The sequence below is a fragment of the Mobula hypostoma genome, chromosome 2 (genome assembly GCF_963921235.1).
Source record: "Mobula hypostoma chromosome 2, sMobHyp1.1, whole genome shotgun sequence".
Taxonomy (NCBI): Eukaryota; Metazoa; Chordata; class Chondrichthyes; order Myliobatiformes; family Myliobatidae; genus Mobula; species Mobula hypostoma.
The window spans coordinates 83,669,062-83,683,720 of record NC_086098.1 but is presented as its reverse complement, the minus strand read 5'-3'; the positions used below and the strand labels follow the sequence as shown (position 1 = coordinate 83,683,720).

General features: G+C 41.1%; 1 protein-coding gene and 1 long non-coding RNA gene across 9 annotated transcripts in view; one reads left to right on the top strand and one right to left on the bottom strand.

Annotated features, from left to right (window-relative positions):
• egln1a (egl-9 family hypoxia-inducible factor 1a) overlaps window positions 1–14,659 on the bottom strand; it is a 95,164-nt gene that overhangs the window by 2,908 nt on the left and 77,597 nt on the right. For 2 of the 8 annotated variants that reach the window (XR_010016792.1, XR_010016788.1), the window contains 3 exons: window positions 9,756–9,892; window positions 9,308–9,435; window positions 1,159–1,226 (listed from right to left, as the gene is read on the bottom strand). Coding sequence is in view for 1 of the 8 variants with exons in the window: in XM_063039459.1 (XP_062895529.1) it covers window positions 1,159–1,226; window positions 9,756–9,892 (205 nt within the window). In the remaining 7 variants the exon portion in view is untranslated. Of the gene's footprint in view, window positions 1–1,156; window positions 1,227–9,307; window positions 9,436–9,752; window positions 9,893–11,662; window positions 13,071–13,825; window positions 14,462–14,659 lie in introns of those variants that run through there. The other 6 variants (XM_063039459.1, XR_010016790.1, XR_010016789.1 and 3 more) reach the window with 5 other exon arrangements.
• Window positions 1–14,659, top strand: part of LOC134341613 (uncharacterized) — a 74,426-nt gene that overhangs the window by 17,498 nt on the left and 42,269 nt on the right. The gene's annotated exons all lie outside the window — the stretch shown is intronic.

Here is a 14,659-nt window from a genome sequence, read left to right as displayed (position 1 = left end):
GACTGTGGGAGGAAACCAACATGGTTACAGGAAGAATGTATAAACTTCTTACAGACTGTGGCGGAATTGAACCTAGGTCAGCGGCGCTGTAATATTGTTATGCTCACTGCTGTCTCAATTAGAAAAAATCTTAAAGACTGCTAACTCTAAGTGAAAGGTAAATTGACTTTGAAACTCAATCTGGTAGAGTTTCCATTACAACTGCTAAAATATTATATTTATAATAGTTTAAAATTTCTGGTCATTATAAAAAGTTATGAGGTGATGGACTTCCCTGATGTAGGGGAACAAGCTTCTGATAGTGAATCAAAATCAAGTGTAGTGTTATTCTGTCACTTTTCTCATGTAATAAACACTACAAAACCAAAAGTGGGAGTAAACTGAAGGCCTTGTTCATTCTTTAGAAATTGTTAATATAATTTCAAATTTATGTAAATGAAAATAATACTGCAAATGTATGGAGCTAGGAATTACCTTGGAGTTTAAACTGAAATACATAGTTAAAAATAAAACAAAAGTACAGATAGTATAGGTGGGTTAGAATATCATCACTCACAAGTCAACAAGTTAAAATGATCAGTTAGGCTCTAGAAAGACCAATAGATGGGAGTATCCCATTTTCTGCTGGAAAAAGGCAAGAGAAACGTGTAGTTAATGGTACTGAAAGTAGACATTAATGCAATATCAGAGTGAAGATGAAGCACTGGTTCCCCAGTTGGAGATCAGAGTTACAGAAATAGGTCGTGTCACAAAGCAGAGGAAGAGCTTAGACCAATCATTTAATGAACTACTAACTCATGGGTACATCAGAGATAAGTCCTACTTAGGTTAAAGAATTTTTTCTCCAATTGCTATACATGTACCTGTGTAGGAGAAGTGAACATCATTTCAGTACATATTTCAGAAATGACTGTGCATTAGATCCGTACTGTACATTGACATAATATTTAACATTGTGTAACAACTCAAACAAAGAGCTTTTATAAAGCTATTGAAATAAAAATGTAATAGAAAAACATTGGTGTCACTTTCAATTGATAATGTCTTACAATTTACATACAGGCCAGTAAAATTCTTAAAATTTCAGGTATGGCCATTTAACTTCAATATCATACACTGTTCTTTATAAGTGTAAATACTCAGATGACGCCACTATACCTGTTGAATATTTGTCCTTAGCTCGTGTTCGCTCATCTGCGTCAAAATACCAGACTGTTATGGCGTACCTGAAATTTAATACGAAAGTAGTTAATGTTCCTCTATATCATCTTTATACAGGCTGTTCATCTTAACTCAAAACTATGAACTCAGACATAATCCAGAATGAATAATCAACGAAAATATTTTGTGTGGATACTGATGGACAGTTTTGTTTCTAAACAGTAGGATTCAGTCCTTAGATACTCCGATGAGAGACATTTTGAAGTTCCTCTCTTCAAAATTTGTCTCCCCATTCCTTGTTCAGTACTTCCTGATGAAGGGACTTGGCCCAAAATGGGACTTCATAGATGCTGCTTGATCTGCTGAGTTCCTTCATAATTGTGTGTGTTTTCTTAGGTAAGAAGACCAAGACTGTACAAAATACTCCAGGTGGAGTCACCAAAGCCCAAAACAATTGCAATTAAATGTCTTTATTCTACTATTTAAAACCTCATGCCTTCCTAATCACTTGCTGTGTCTTGACGTTGACTTCAGAAACCTGAGTATAAGAACATTTTGACCCCTTTGAACCCATCTCTCGCCTTTTAAAAATCACTGCTTTTCTGCTTAGTGCATCATTTCATATCTCCCACATGGTATCTCACCTGCCATGTTTTCACCCACTCAGTTTGTCATTATGATGTTCTTTGCATCATCCCCTGTATTCACAAATCCACCTGTTTTAGTATTGTTAGCAAACTTAGAAATACAGCATTTGTTCTCAACCAAATCACTGACATAGGTTTATGAAAAGCTGAGACCCAAGTACCACTCCCTGAAATACCACATTAGTCATAACCTACAATCGACTTATTCTCATTCCTCTGATAACTAAATTTTAATCTGTTATCAGTATAGTACCTCCAATTCCATGTGGCGCAACCTTGTTATTCAAACTTTTGTGCTAGATCTTTTTGAATACCTTCTCAAAATCAAAATATATACCACATCCACTGGTTCCCACTTATCTTTTCCACCTATAATCTCATCAGATTAGTTTAACATGCTTTTCCTTCCATAACTCCATGGCCCAATTTTATTTGTCTCTTCAGGGCACTCTGTTATCACATCCTTCACTGCCATTTGTTTTGAAAGGATTTCAATATCCATAATCATCCAGGTAGGCCGAATGTCTCCGCCTACTCCTGCCCCACTGTACTCGTTTCTTCATACCCCCATGGTTCACTCCCTTCCCATCTACATCTGCGACACTTCTCATTACTCTCAACCTCCTCACTAACTTTCAATTCCCTGGCCCTGACCACCACATTTTCACCATGGATGTCTAGCCCCTACACATTTCTATCCCCCATCAAGAAGGCCTTAAAGTGGTCCGCTTCTTTCTCAATAAAAGAACCAACCAGTTCCCCTCCACCACCACCCTCCTCTGTCTGGCAGAACTAGTCCTCACCCTCAACAATTTTTCCTTTGGCTCCTCCCGCTCTCTCCAGACTCGAGGGGTAGTCATGGGCCCCAGCTATGTCTGCCTTTTCCTGGCAGTGCTCCTCAACTCTTCCTCTGCTACACTAACGACTGCATTGGCGCTACTTCATGCACCCATGCTAAGCTTGTCAATTTCATCAACTTTATTCACTTCAAAATATTATTGGCTACCCACTATAAGTTTCAATTAATTTTAGGGCCTCTATTGTGAATGGCGATTGATCTTGTGAATAAGGAATTCAAACATGTACAATTTACTATGATCAATATCTATAACTGATAAGCTAATTCTGTATGAAAATAGCAGTTTTCTGTTCAGGCTGACGAACAGTGTGGGTGACAGTGGCCACGCTGACCTCCTTGTGCACAAGTAAAATAAAAAGAATGCTTGAGTCATAACGGTACATGTGTTCTGGGCCCAGTTATTTTATTTTTATTATCAACGACGACAGTTACTTTGACACCGACCTTTTCACTCATTTGCACTAATCCCATTTACCCATATGAGACCTATATCAATAGGTTTCAATTGGTACATTTAATGTCAGAGAAATGCATACAATATACATCCTGAAATTCTTTTTCTGACCTTCAATACCTTGCTTAATCACATGGCAGTCTAAATATCTCTTAAATATAGTTATTATATCCGATCCTATTACCACCTTTGGCAATGTATTCAGCTATCAACTACTGTCTCATACCCCTTTACAAATTTCTCCCTCTCTCCTCAAACTTATACCATCCTGTTTTTGATATTCCCACCTCAGAGGAATAACAGCAATTGCATCTCCATACCCCAAGTGCCTCGTGTAATATTTTTGCACATCTAAAAGGTTACTATTCAGCCCCCTTTCCTCCAAGGAAAACAAGCCCGCTGTATGTGAAGTCCTCTAATTCAAATGACGTGGACTCATGGAACACTACAGCACAGAAACAGGCACGTCTACCCATCCAGTCTGTGCTAAACTATTAATCTACCTCATCCCATCAACCCGCACCTGGACCACTGCCCACCATACCCTTCCTATCCACATACCCATCCAAAGTTCTCTCAAATGTTGAAATCAAATACCGTATCTACCATTTCATCTGGAAGATCGTTCCACACTCTCATCACCCTCTGAGTGAAGAAATTCCCCTTCATGTTCCCTTTAGACATTTTACCTTTCAACGTTAACCCATGACCTCTAGTTTTCGTTTCACCCAACCTCAGTGGAAAAAGCTTGGTTGCAATTCCCCTATACACCTATACACCTCATAATTTTGTATACTTCCATAAAATCTCTCCTCATTTTTCTACACTCAAGGAAATTTAGTCCTGACCTTGCTCTGCAACCCGGGTCCTCAGGTTCTGTCAACATCCCTGTAAATTTTGCTGCACTCTTTCAATCTTATTAGCAATTTTCCTGTGACCAAAATTGAACATAATAATTCAGATTAGGCCACTTTAATATAAGTTCCCAACACTTGCATGCTATACCTTCATTTATGAAGACCAGTGTGCCATAAGCATTCTTTACAGCACCTTTTGTGTACCCAGATCCCTTTGTTCTACCATACTCCTCAGTGCTCACCATGCAATAGGTTTGTCCTCCCAATGCCTCACAATTGTCTGCACTGAATTCCATCTGCCATTTTTTAGCCCATTTGTTCAGCTGGCCTAGATCCTACTGCAAGCTTTATAGTCATTCTTGCTGTCCACTACACCCCCAATCTTGGTGTCATCAGCAAATTTGTCCACCATAACTTGCCTCAATTTCTCTCGAAAACCAAGGTTCTCCAAACCTGCTATCCTTGCCTTTTATTCTGAAAGGAACATAGAGATTCTGTACACTCAAAAATTCATTTTTGAAGTCCTCCCCCGTACCAAGCAAGCACACTTCTGTAAGAAAACAATCTGTCCCAATCCACGCTTGCCGGATCCTTTCCTTTACCATCAAAATTGGCCTTTCTCCAATTTAGAATCTCAACCTAAGGACCAGACTTATCTATCTCCATAATTATCTTGAAACTAATGGCATTATGATCACTAGATACAAAATGTCCTCCTGCATAAACTTCTGTCACCTGCCATGACTGATTCCATAATAGGAGGTATAGTATTGCACTTCCTCTAGTTGGGTCCTCTATGCACTGATTAAGAAAACTTTCCTGAACACCTATGACAAACTCTATCTCATCCAGCCATTTTACAGAAACCCTAGTCAATATGAAAAAAGTTAAAATCACCTACTATCACAACCTTATGTTTCTTGCAATAGTCTGTGATCTCGCTACAAATTTGTTTCTGTAAATCCAGTGAACTGTTGAGTGGTTTACAATATAATACCATTAATGTGGTCATCCCTCTCGCTTTAATCCCTCCCATTCCGTTACAAAAAGAACAACCCTGGAATACTGAGGGGCAACCAAGTCTCACTGGCTACAATGTCATAACTCAATGTGCTGATCCATGCCCTAAGCTATATTCACCTTTCCTACAATACTCCTTGCATTGAAATATACACAAATTAGAAAATTACTCCCACCATGTTCAATCTTTCGATTCCTGACATTGTATGTACGCTAAACAAGATCTTTCCCCACAGCCACTTCACTATTTGCTCAGGCGATCTGGTTCCCATCTCCTTGCAACTCTGGTTTAACCCCCCCCCCCCGCCCCCATGCAGCATTAGCAAACCTTCCAGAAAGGATATTAGTTCCCCTCTATTCAGGTGCAAATTGTCCCTTCTGTACTGTTCCACCTTCCCTGGAAGACAGCCTAATGATCCAGAAATCTGAAGCCAGCTCTTGCTCCTGCACCATTTCCTTTGCCATATCTCAACTGTATTATCTTCCTAATTCTAGCTTTGCTAGCACGTAGCATGGGTATCCATCCGGAGAACATAACTCTTGAGCTCCTGTATTTTAACTTGCACATAACCTGGATGGCACGATAGCGTAATGGTTAGCACAACACTTTACCGTACCAGCAACCTGGGATCAATTGCCACCACTGCCTGTAAGGAGTTTGTACATTCTCCCCAAGACTGTGTGGGTTTCTTCTGGGTGCACAGTCCAAAGTCTAAAGATGTACCAGTTAATAGGTTAATTGGTCATTGTAAATTGTCCTGATTAGGCTAGCGTTATACCGGGAGTTGTTGGCAGTGTGGCTAGGACCAGAAGGGCCTATTCTGCACTGTATCTCAATAGAAATAAAATTAAAAATAACCCTTTGAACTCACTTCTCAGGACCTCGTTACCCATCCTACCCATGTCATAGGTACCAATGTGGACCACAACCTCTGGCTGCTCACCCTCCCACCCAGGAATGCCAAGAACTCGGCCTGAGGTGTCCCTGATCCTGGAATCAGGAAGGCAACATACCATTTGGTAATCTTGCTCTCGTGCATAGAACCTCTCTGTTCCCCTAACCAATGAATCCCCTGTCACTACAGCTTGCCTCTTCTTTCCACCTTTCCTTCTGAGCAACAGAGCCACACTCAGTGCCAGAGACCTGACTGCTGAGATTTTCTTCTGCTTGGTCATCGCCCCCTCCAACAATCCCAAAGCAGAATGCCTGTTGTTGAGTGAAACGGCCACAAGGGTATTCTGTAGTGGCTGTCTATCCACTTTCCCTCCTGATAGTCACTCAGTTATCTGTGTCTGCACCTTGAGTATAACAACCTCCCTCTATGTGCTATCTCCCGAATGATCTAGAGTATATCCAATTCCAGCTCCAGTTCCTTAACATGGAAAACTTCTGAAAGAAACTGCAGCTGGATGTACTTCTTTTGCAGGTGTAGTTGTCAGGGACACTGGAGGTCTCCCTGCCTTCCTACATCCCTCAAGAGGAGCAGGACATTATCCTGTCTGGCAACCCCACTGCCCAAACTGTGCAATAAGAAAGAAAGGGAAAACAAACAAAGAAAAAAAAGATCTACCTACAGCCTATGCTGCTTCTTGCCGAAACCTCTATGAGCCAAAGCCTGAACTCACCACTCTAACATTTACCCACTCCCACAATAGCCACTCTGCTTAAAGCTAACTTTCTTTTATTGACCCTTACTAAGAGCCTAATTGTGCATCTATTCAGGAACTGTGGTGTGCAGAATGTCCCAGCTGCCCCAGCTTACTTCTCTTCAACTCCTTCATGCTTTGCAATCCAAACTCTCCTCAGGAACTGTGGCACACAGAATGCTGATGAATTTCCTGAAGTGTGGCAATCAAAACTGCACACGATACTCTGGGTAAAGACATACCGAAAGCTTTTCGAAAGTTCGCTTTTACGAAAGACCTACATTAGTACCTGTTTTTGCTAACTGAAAGAGATCAGAAGAGGATTTCCGCTTTTACGAGAAAAGGCGAAAAGCGAAAATAGCGTTGTGTTTGTGCTGCCTTAAGTCAGTTATCTTATTTGTCATTTAGCACCCTTTGCTGGTAGTTTTGTATAGCAGTCATTTTGGTCATGTGATCTGTGTCTCTAGTTGATGACATCATCAGTAGGCGTCGAGACAGTTCTCCATGTAGAGTTGAGGGCGAGCTTGTGCCTTTTCATTTAACATCATCCTGACGTTCAGGTTTTTGAAAGCATCATCGGTATGTAAAAGTAATCTTTGGATTTATTATTTATTGATGCATATTTCTACAAATCAGAGATATTTGAATGGTTTGTGTGCAGATAAAATACAGATGGAATATTCATGCGGGCCACATGTTCTGGCTAACCTGTAGTGAGAAAATGTGCATAAGATACATGATATGTAGCAACATTTTGCTTACCAGTAGCCTATCTTCATGATATATTTGGAACTTATTTGTATACAGTATCTTGTGTATTATTTTGCCATAGTTGGATGCATCAGCAAGGGAGATGAGGCTGAGTACAGGGCTACGGTAGGAAACTTTGTCACATGGTGTGAGCAGAATTATCTGCAGTTTAATGTGAAAAAGACTAAGGAGCTGGTGGTAGACCTGAGGAGAGCTAAGGTACCGGTGACCCCTGTTTCCATCCAGGGGGTCAGTGTGGACATGGTGGAGGATTACAAGTACCTGGGGATACGAATTGACGATAAACTGGACTGGTCTAAGAACACTGAGGCTGTCTACAAGAAGGGTCAGAGCCATTTCTATTTCCTGAGGAGACTGAGGTCCTTTAACATTTGCCGGACGATGCTGAGGATGTTCCACGAGTCTGTGGTGGCCAGTGCTATCATGTTTGCTGTTGTGTGCTGGCGCAGCAGGCTGAGGGTAGCAGACACCAACAGAATCAACAAACTCATTCGAAAGGCCAGTGATGTTGTGGGGATGGAACTGGACTCTCTGACGGTGGTGTCTGAAAAGAGGATGCTGTCCAAGTTGCATGCCATCTTGGACAATGTCTCCCATCCATGACATAATGTACTGGTTGGGCACAGAAGTACATTCAGCCAAAGACTCGTTCCACCGAGATGCAACACAGAGCGTCATAGGAAGTCATTCCTGCCTGTGGCCATCAAACTTTACAACTCCTCCCTTGGAGGGTCAGACATCCTGAGCCAATAGGCTGGTCCTGGACTTATTTCATAATTTACTGGCATAATTTACGTATTACTATTTAACTATTTATGGTTCTATTACTATTTATTATTTATGGAGCAACTGTAACGAAAACCAATTTCCCCAGGGATTAATAACGTATGACTATGACTATGACTATTTTGGCTTAGGAAAGGATTCATAGGAGTGCTGTACTTTCGGATAGTGGGGGAAATTTGTATCATTGTTTTGTACAAATGCAACATAATGTCCCAAATTTTATATTCTATAAAGGAGAATTTTTTTTTTTTTTTTTTTTTAAAAAGAGGTGCAAAAGGACTTGGGAGTCCTTGCGTAGGGTTCTCCAAATGTTAATTTGCAGCCTGAGCCTATGGTGAGGAGAGCACATGTGATATTAGAATTTATTTGAAGAGAACTGGAACATAAAAGCAAGGATGTAATTTTAAGACTTTATAAAGCACTGGTGAGGCCTCACTTGGAGTATTGTGAGCAGTTTCGAGCCCCTCATGTTAGAAAGGTTGTGCTGAAACCGGAGTCGGCTCAAAAGAGGTTCATGAAAATGACTTCAGGATTGAATGGCTTGCCATATGAAGAGCTTTGGATGGCTCTGAGCCTTTATTCACTGGAATTCAGAAGAATGAAGGGGGACCTCATTGAAACCTATCGAATGGTGAAAGGCATTGATAGAGTGGATGCGGAGAGGATGTTTCCTGTGATGGGAGACTCTAAGACCAGAGGATACAGCCTCAAAATCAAGGGCATCCTTTTAAATCAGAGATGAGGAGGAATTTCCTTAGCTGGAGAGTGGTGAGTCTGTGGAATTCGTTGCCAAAGGTAGCTGTGGACACCAAGTTTTTATGTATATTTAAGGCAGAGGTTGATAGATTCTTAGTTGGTTAGGGTACCAAGAGATACGGGGCCAAGGCTGAAAGGAAAAAATGGATCAACCATGACGAAATGACTGAACAGACTTGATGGGCCAAATGGCCTAATTCTGCTCTTATGTCTTATGGTCTTATAAAGGCAAGCATGCCATATGCCTTCTTCATCCTCTATCTACCTGTGTTGCTACCATCAGGGAACTATGATCTTGAACCCCAAGATCCCTCTGGAAATCAACATTCCTAAGCAGTTTACCACTTACTGTATGTGTGCTGCCCAGTTCACTTCCAAAAGCAGTACCTTGCACTTGTCAGAATTAAATTCCATACATCAACGCTCCACCCAACTTTCCATCTCATTTATGTCCTGTTCGATCCATAAACAACCTTCCTTATAAAAACACAAAAAGCTTGTATAAGACTGGAATTTACATAACAAACACAGAGATAAGATTACTAATTTCGTTGTACAATTCTGATATTCCTCCAAATGGTTATGCAAATTCAAGTCTCACACAAGCCAGTATCAGTAAAAAAACTGAAGAGTTCCTAAAAAAAACAGAGCAGATACCAGCTTAATTAAGCATTGTCCATGACATTGTCCTTCTGATAGAGGCATCATATTGCACACACTCCTGAAATCAAAATTAAACAAGGGTTGAAAATGTGATCAGACTTCAGCTGCCAGTAAAGACACTTCATAGAACTTACCTTGTGGCATAAGCTGACTGTACTTCATGTGGATTGCGTCGATCAGACCAAAAAAACAGGAGCCTGTCAAACTTTGGTTCAATATCAGCAAACTGTGATTTGCCTTCTGGAAAAATTCGAAGAATACCTCCATTCACCTATAAAGTAAAGGAAATATTCTATTAGTTGCATTAATTTGTGCATTTACTCTAAAACTGCAGGAGCTGGATACGAAGCATAGCATCAATAAATAGGAAACATCTGTAATACTTAAGCTATATGCAATGTTTAATTAATAACTACAAGTGACAATAGTCATCCAAGTATCATCAGTGCAACGTATTAGACACAGGGATGGCATTCTGAAAACTGAATCCTTACACTTGTGATTGGGAATTTATCAGAACTTTCCTCACTTGCTGGTGTGATGGGGAAAAATAACTGAGTCACCTGTTTGGTAGTCAGAATTTGTAGTTGTTTGCTATTTCAGAATTAAAATTGTATCCTTCCTTTGAGCATTTGTTCACATACTAATGTGAAAGGACAAAAATTTGTTACAGTTTTAGTAGTTTTGTATATTAAGTTACTTTTCTGCCTCTATTACTCCAGCCAGTAATCATACAAAAAGAGTATGGTGTGTCCTGCATATATTCAAAGAATAGATCAACAGAAAAAGTATACTTTTAAATTCAAATATTACAATTTGAATTAATGAAACTCCATACTAATTGTAATAATTTTCAGTGCCTGTTGAATGAAAGTAATTCATACATTGTTGTATTAAGAATGCATTTTGCTGAAATGACAATCCACCTACAAGTTTTGTTACTATGTGAAAGTATAGAAATATCATATCAATGAACTTGAAAGAACTAGATGAACCTGATGATGAAGCAGCACACTTCAACCAATAATTTCTTAGTTTAATCACATTAGCTGACTTAGAATATAAGACAATAAGAACTAGCAGAACTAGGCCATCCAGCCCATTGAGTCTGCTTCACTATTTCATCATGGCTGATCCACTTTCCCTCTCAACTCGATGTTCTTGCGTTCTCCCTATCACCTTTCACACCCTGACCAATCAAGAAACTATTAATGTCTGCGTTAAATACACCCAAGACCTGGCTTCCATGGCCACCTGCGGCAATGAATTCCACAGATTTACTACCCTCTGGCTGAAGAAATTCTTCCTCATCTCCATTTTAAATGGACATTTTTCTATTGAGGCTGCACCCTCTAGTCCTAGACTCCCCCGCTATAGGAAACATCTTCTCCACATCCACTCTATCTAGGCCTTTCAATATTCAATGGTTTCAATGAGATCCCCCCCTCATTCTTCTAAATTCTAGTGAGTAAAGCCCCAGAGCCATTAAACACTCCTTATACGATAACCCTTTCATTCCTGGAATTATTCTTGTGAACCTCCTCTGAACCCTCTCCAATGTCAGTATATCCTTTCTTAGGATAAAGGGCCCAAAACTGCTCACAATACTCCAAGTGAGGCCTCACCAGTGCCTAATAAAGCCTCAGCATTACAACTTTGCTTTTATATTCTAGTCCTCTTGAAATGAAGGCCAACATTGCATTTGCCTTCCTCACAACTGACTCAACCTGCAGGTTAACATTTCAGGAATCCTGCACGAGGACTCCCAAGACTCTTTACATCTCAGATTATTAAATTTTCCCCCCAATTTAGAAAATAGTCTATACTTTTGTTCCTTCTACCAAAGTCCATGACCATACACTTCCTGACAGTGTATTCCATTTGCCACTTCTTTGTCCATTCTCCCAATCTAAGCCCTTCTGCAGGAGGAATGGAGATGGGCTAACCCCCATTGTCATCAATGGATCTGGGGTTGAGAGGGTAAACAGCTTTAAGTTCCTTGGCATACACATCACCCAGGACCTCACGTGGTCAAAACACACCAGCTGTGTGGTGAAAAAAGCACAACAGCACCACTTTCACCTCAGACAGATGAAGGAGTTTGATATGGGCTCCCAAATCCTAGGAACTGTCTACAGGGGCACAACTGAAAGCATCCTGACTGGCTGCATCACTGCCTGGTATGAGAACTGTATCTCCCTTTTACTTCTGATGTATGTGAAAGGTGTAAGAAATAAAGTAAATTCAATTCAAGTATTTTTCATAGCTACACATTCCTGACCTCAAGAACTTTTGGTGTAGCAGTTTCTACTGCTTCATTAAGCCATTCTGCTTTAAATGAACTAGAGTTATTTTGTGCTTCATGACCTTTGCTTCTTTGGAATTCGACATAGTGAACCAATAATTTCTTCAGTAAAAACATTATAAATAAGCCGCTTCTGAAATCTGCAGGCAAATCGTTGTAAACTCTACGTGGCCAACACCGTCTCCATCAGAAACCGGAAAAGGCAATGTGATTGTGTATGATCAGGAAATATACATGCTAACGAGATAGAGGATGACAATCTTTTGTGCGCAACCTAAAATTGCTTTGTGCGCTAGTAGCAAAAGATGTGCGTGCATGCACGTGCACACACCGGCTGTGGAGGCCAAGCTGCTTGGTGTATTTAAGGCAGAGATTGATAGATTTCTGATTGTTAATGGAGTTGAGGGTTATGAGGAGAAGGTGGGAGAATGGGGTTGAGAAAAATAATGATCAGCCATGATTGAATGGCATAGCAGATTCAATGGGCCAAATGGCTCAATTCTACTCCTAAATCTCTTGGTCTTAGAGATGAAAGGTTATTATGAGTAAATGAAAATGGGAGTAGGCAGTTCAAATGGTTCTGCGCAGACTAGATGTGCCAAAGGGCCTGTTTTTCTGCTGTACTTCTCTATGACTCTATGACAAGTAAGATTACTATCAGATCAGCAGTGATTTTACAATATAGGGGACTAGGCTGAGGGAGCCAAGATGTGTCCTCCTGTTTCTCATTCTATCATTGAGGAACCTCACTATTCAGGACATGCCCTTTAACATGAAACCCAATAGCATGCATGGCAGCAATGCTTCATTACCAGACGAACTCAACGCCTTCTATGCATGCTTTGAAAGGGAGAACACAACTACAGCCATGAAGATCCTTGCTGCACCAGATGACCCTGTGATCTTTGTCTCAGAGGCCGATGTTAGGCTGACTTTAAAGAGGGTGAACACTCACAAGGAGGAAAGTCCCGATGGAGTACCTGGTAAGGCTCTGAAAACCTGTGCCAACCAACTGGCAGGAGTATTCAAGGACTTCTTCGACCTCTCACTGCTACAGCGGAAGTTCCCACTTGCTTCAAAAAGGCAACAATACCAGTCCCAAGAAGAATACAGGTTTCCCCCGCCATCCGAAGGTACAGCGTTCCTATGAAATGGTTCGTAAGCCAAAATGTCGTAAAGCGAAGAAGCAATTACCACTTATTTATATGGGAAAATTTCGTGAGCGTTCACAGACCCAAAAATGACCTACCAAATCATGCCAAATAACACATAAAACCTAAAAAAACAGTAACATATAGTAAAAGCAGGAATGATATGATAAATATACAGCCTATATAAAGTAGAAATACTTTTCCACAATCATTACTGCACTGTTCTTCGTAGCGAAATTCTCACACAAGCGCCATCGGCAGAAAATCTCACGCAAGCGCTGTTGGCAAAATCATGGTGCAAGCGCTCTCCAGTAATCTTTAAGCTATGAAGCTGCCAAATCATACCAAATAACATGTAAAAATACACAGCCTATATAAAGTAGAAATAATGTATGTACAGTGTAGTATCACTTACTGGAATTGGTTCACCGCCAAGCATACTGATGATGGTGTGTTAGACTGAGTCGTCGCAGGTTGGGTGGTGCAGTGGCCCCCACCCTCCAGGCCACCGACCAATACCAAACCGCGAAGCATGCAGGGGTGCAGCGGTAGCCGGGAGATACACAGCACATCTTTAAGCAAAAAGCCAAAATAAACATGCTAATTAATTAGGTGCCGCCGACATGTAATTGTCGGCCCAGATCAAAGACAACGCAATTGGAAATCGGCACTGATCTGGGCCGACAATTACATGCCGAGCGGCACCTAATTAATTAGCATGTTTATTTCCGCTTTTTTCTTAAAGATGCGCCGTGTACCTCCCGGCTACCGCTGCATTCTCCGCGAATTGGTATCTGTCCACGGCCTGGGTGTTGGGGTGGTGGGACACTGGGGTGTCATCTCGTCGTTTGTTTCCATTAGAGCAGGTAGCTCATCTTCTCCTATGACTGCCTGCCTCGATGACGAAGGTCGAGGTTCATCATCTGCTGTGGCTGATGTGGAAGGCTTGCTTGACTGCTGAACCTCGCGCATTTTTCATTGTACTTTATCATTGCAGCGCAAATCTCACGCAGTTGCTTCATGTTCAGTTCGCTACTGCATTCGGTTTCGATTGTTATCCTTTCTTCTTCCAATTGCATCAGTTCTTGGTCATGGGATGCCAAAACCTCTTCAACATCATCTTCGTCAGCTTCCACAAAGCCAAACTCACTTTGTCCTTACTTCGTTCACCACGATCAAAATGCTTAATTATGTCTAGTTTTATGCTAAGTGTAACACCCTTACGAGCTCTTTCAGGCTTTTCTGATACCATAGAACTCATCTTGCTAACAGCTGCTCACAGGCATGCGTTTAAGCAATGCCGGCGAGAATGCCGTTCGAAATCCGAGGGACAGCAGCTGCTCGGGGCGTGCGCTGCCTTTCTTCATAACAGTGAAAACACCTTCTGAAAGTGAAAACAGGGAACTAATGTAGGTCTTTCATAACAGTGAAGTTTCGTAAAACGAACGTTCGAAAAGCGGGGGACACCTGTAATGTGAGCTGCCTTAATGACTATTGCCCAGTAGCACTCACATCTACAGTGATAAAATGCTTTGAGAGGTTGGTCATGACTAGACTGAACTCCTGCCTCAGCAAAGAACTG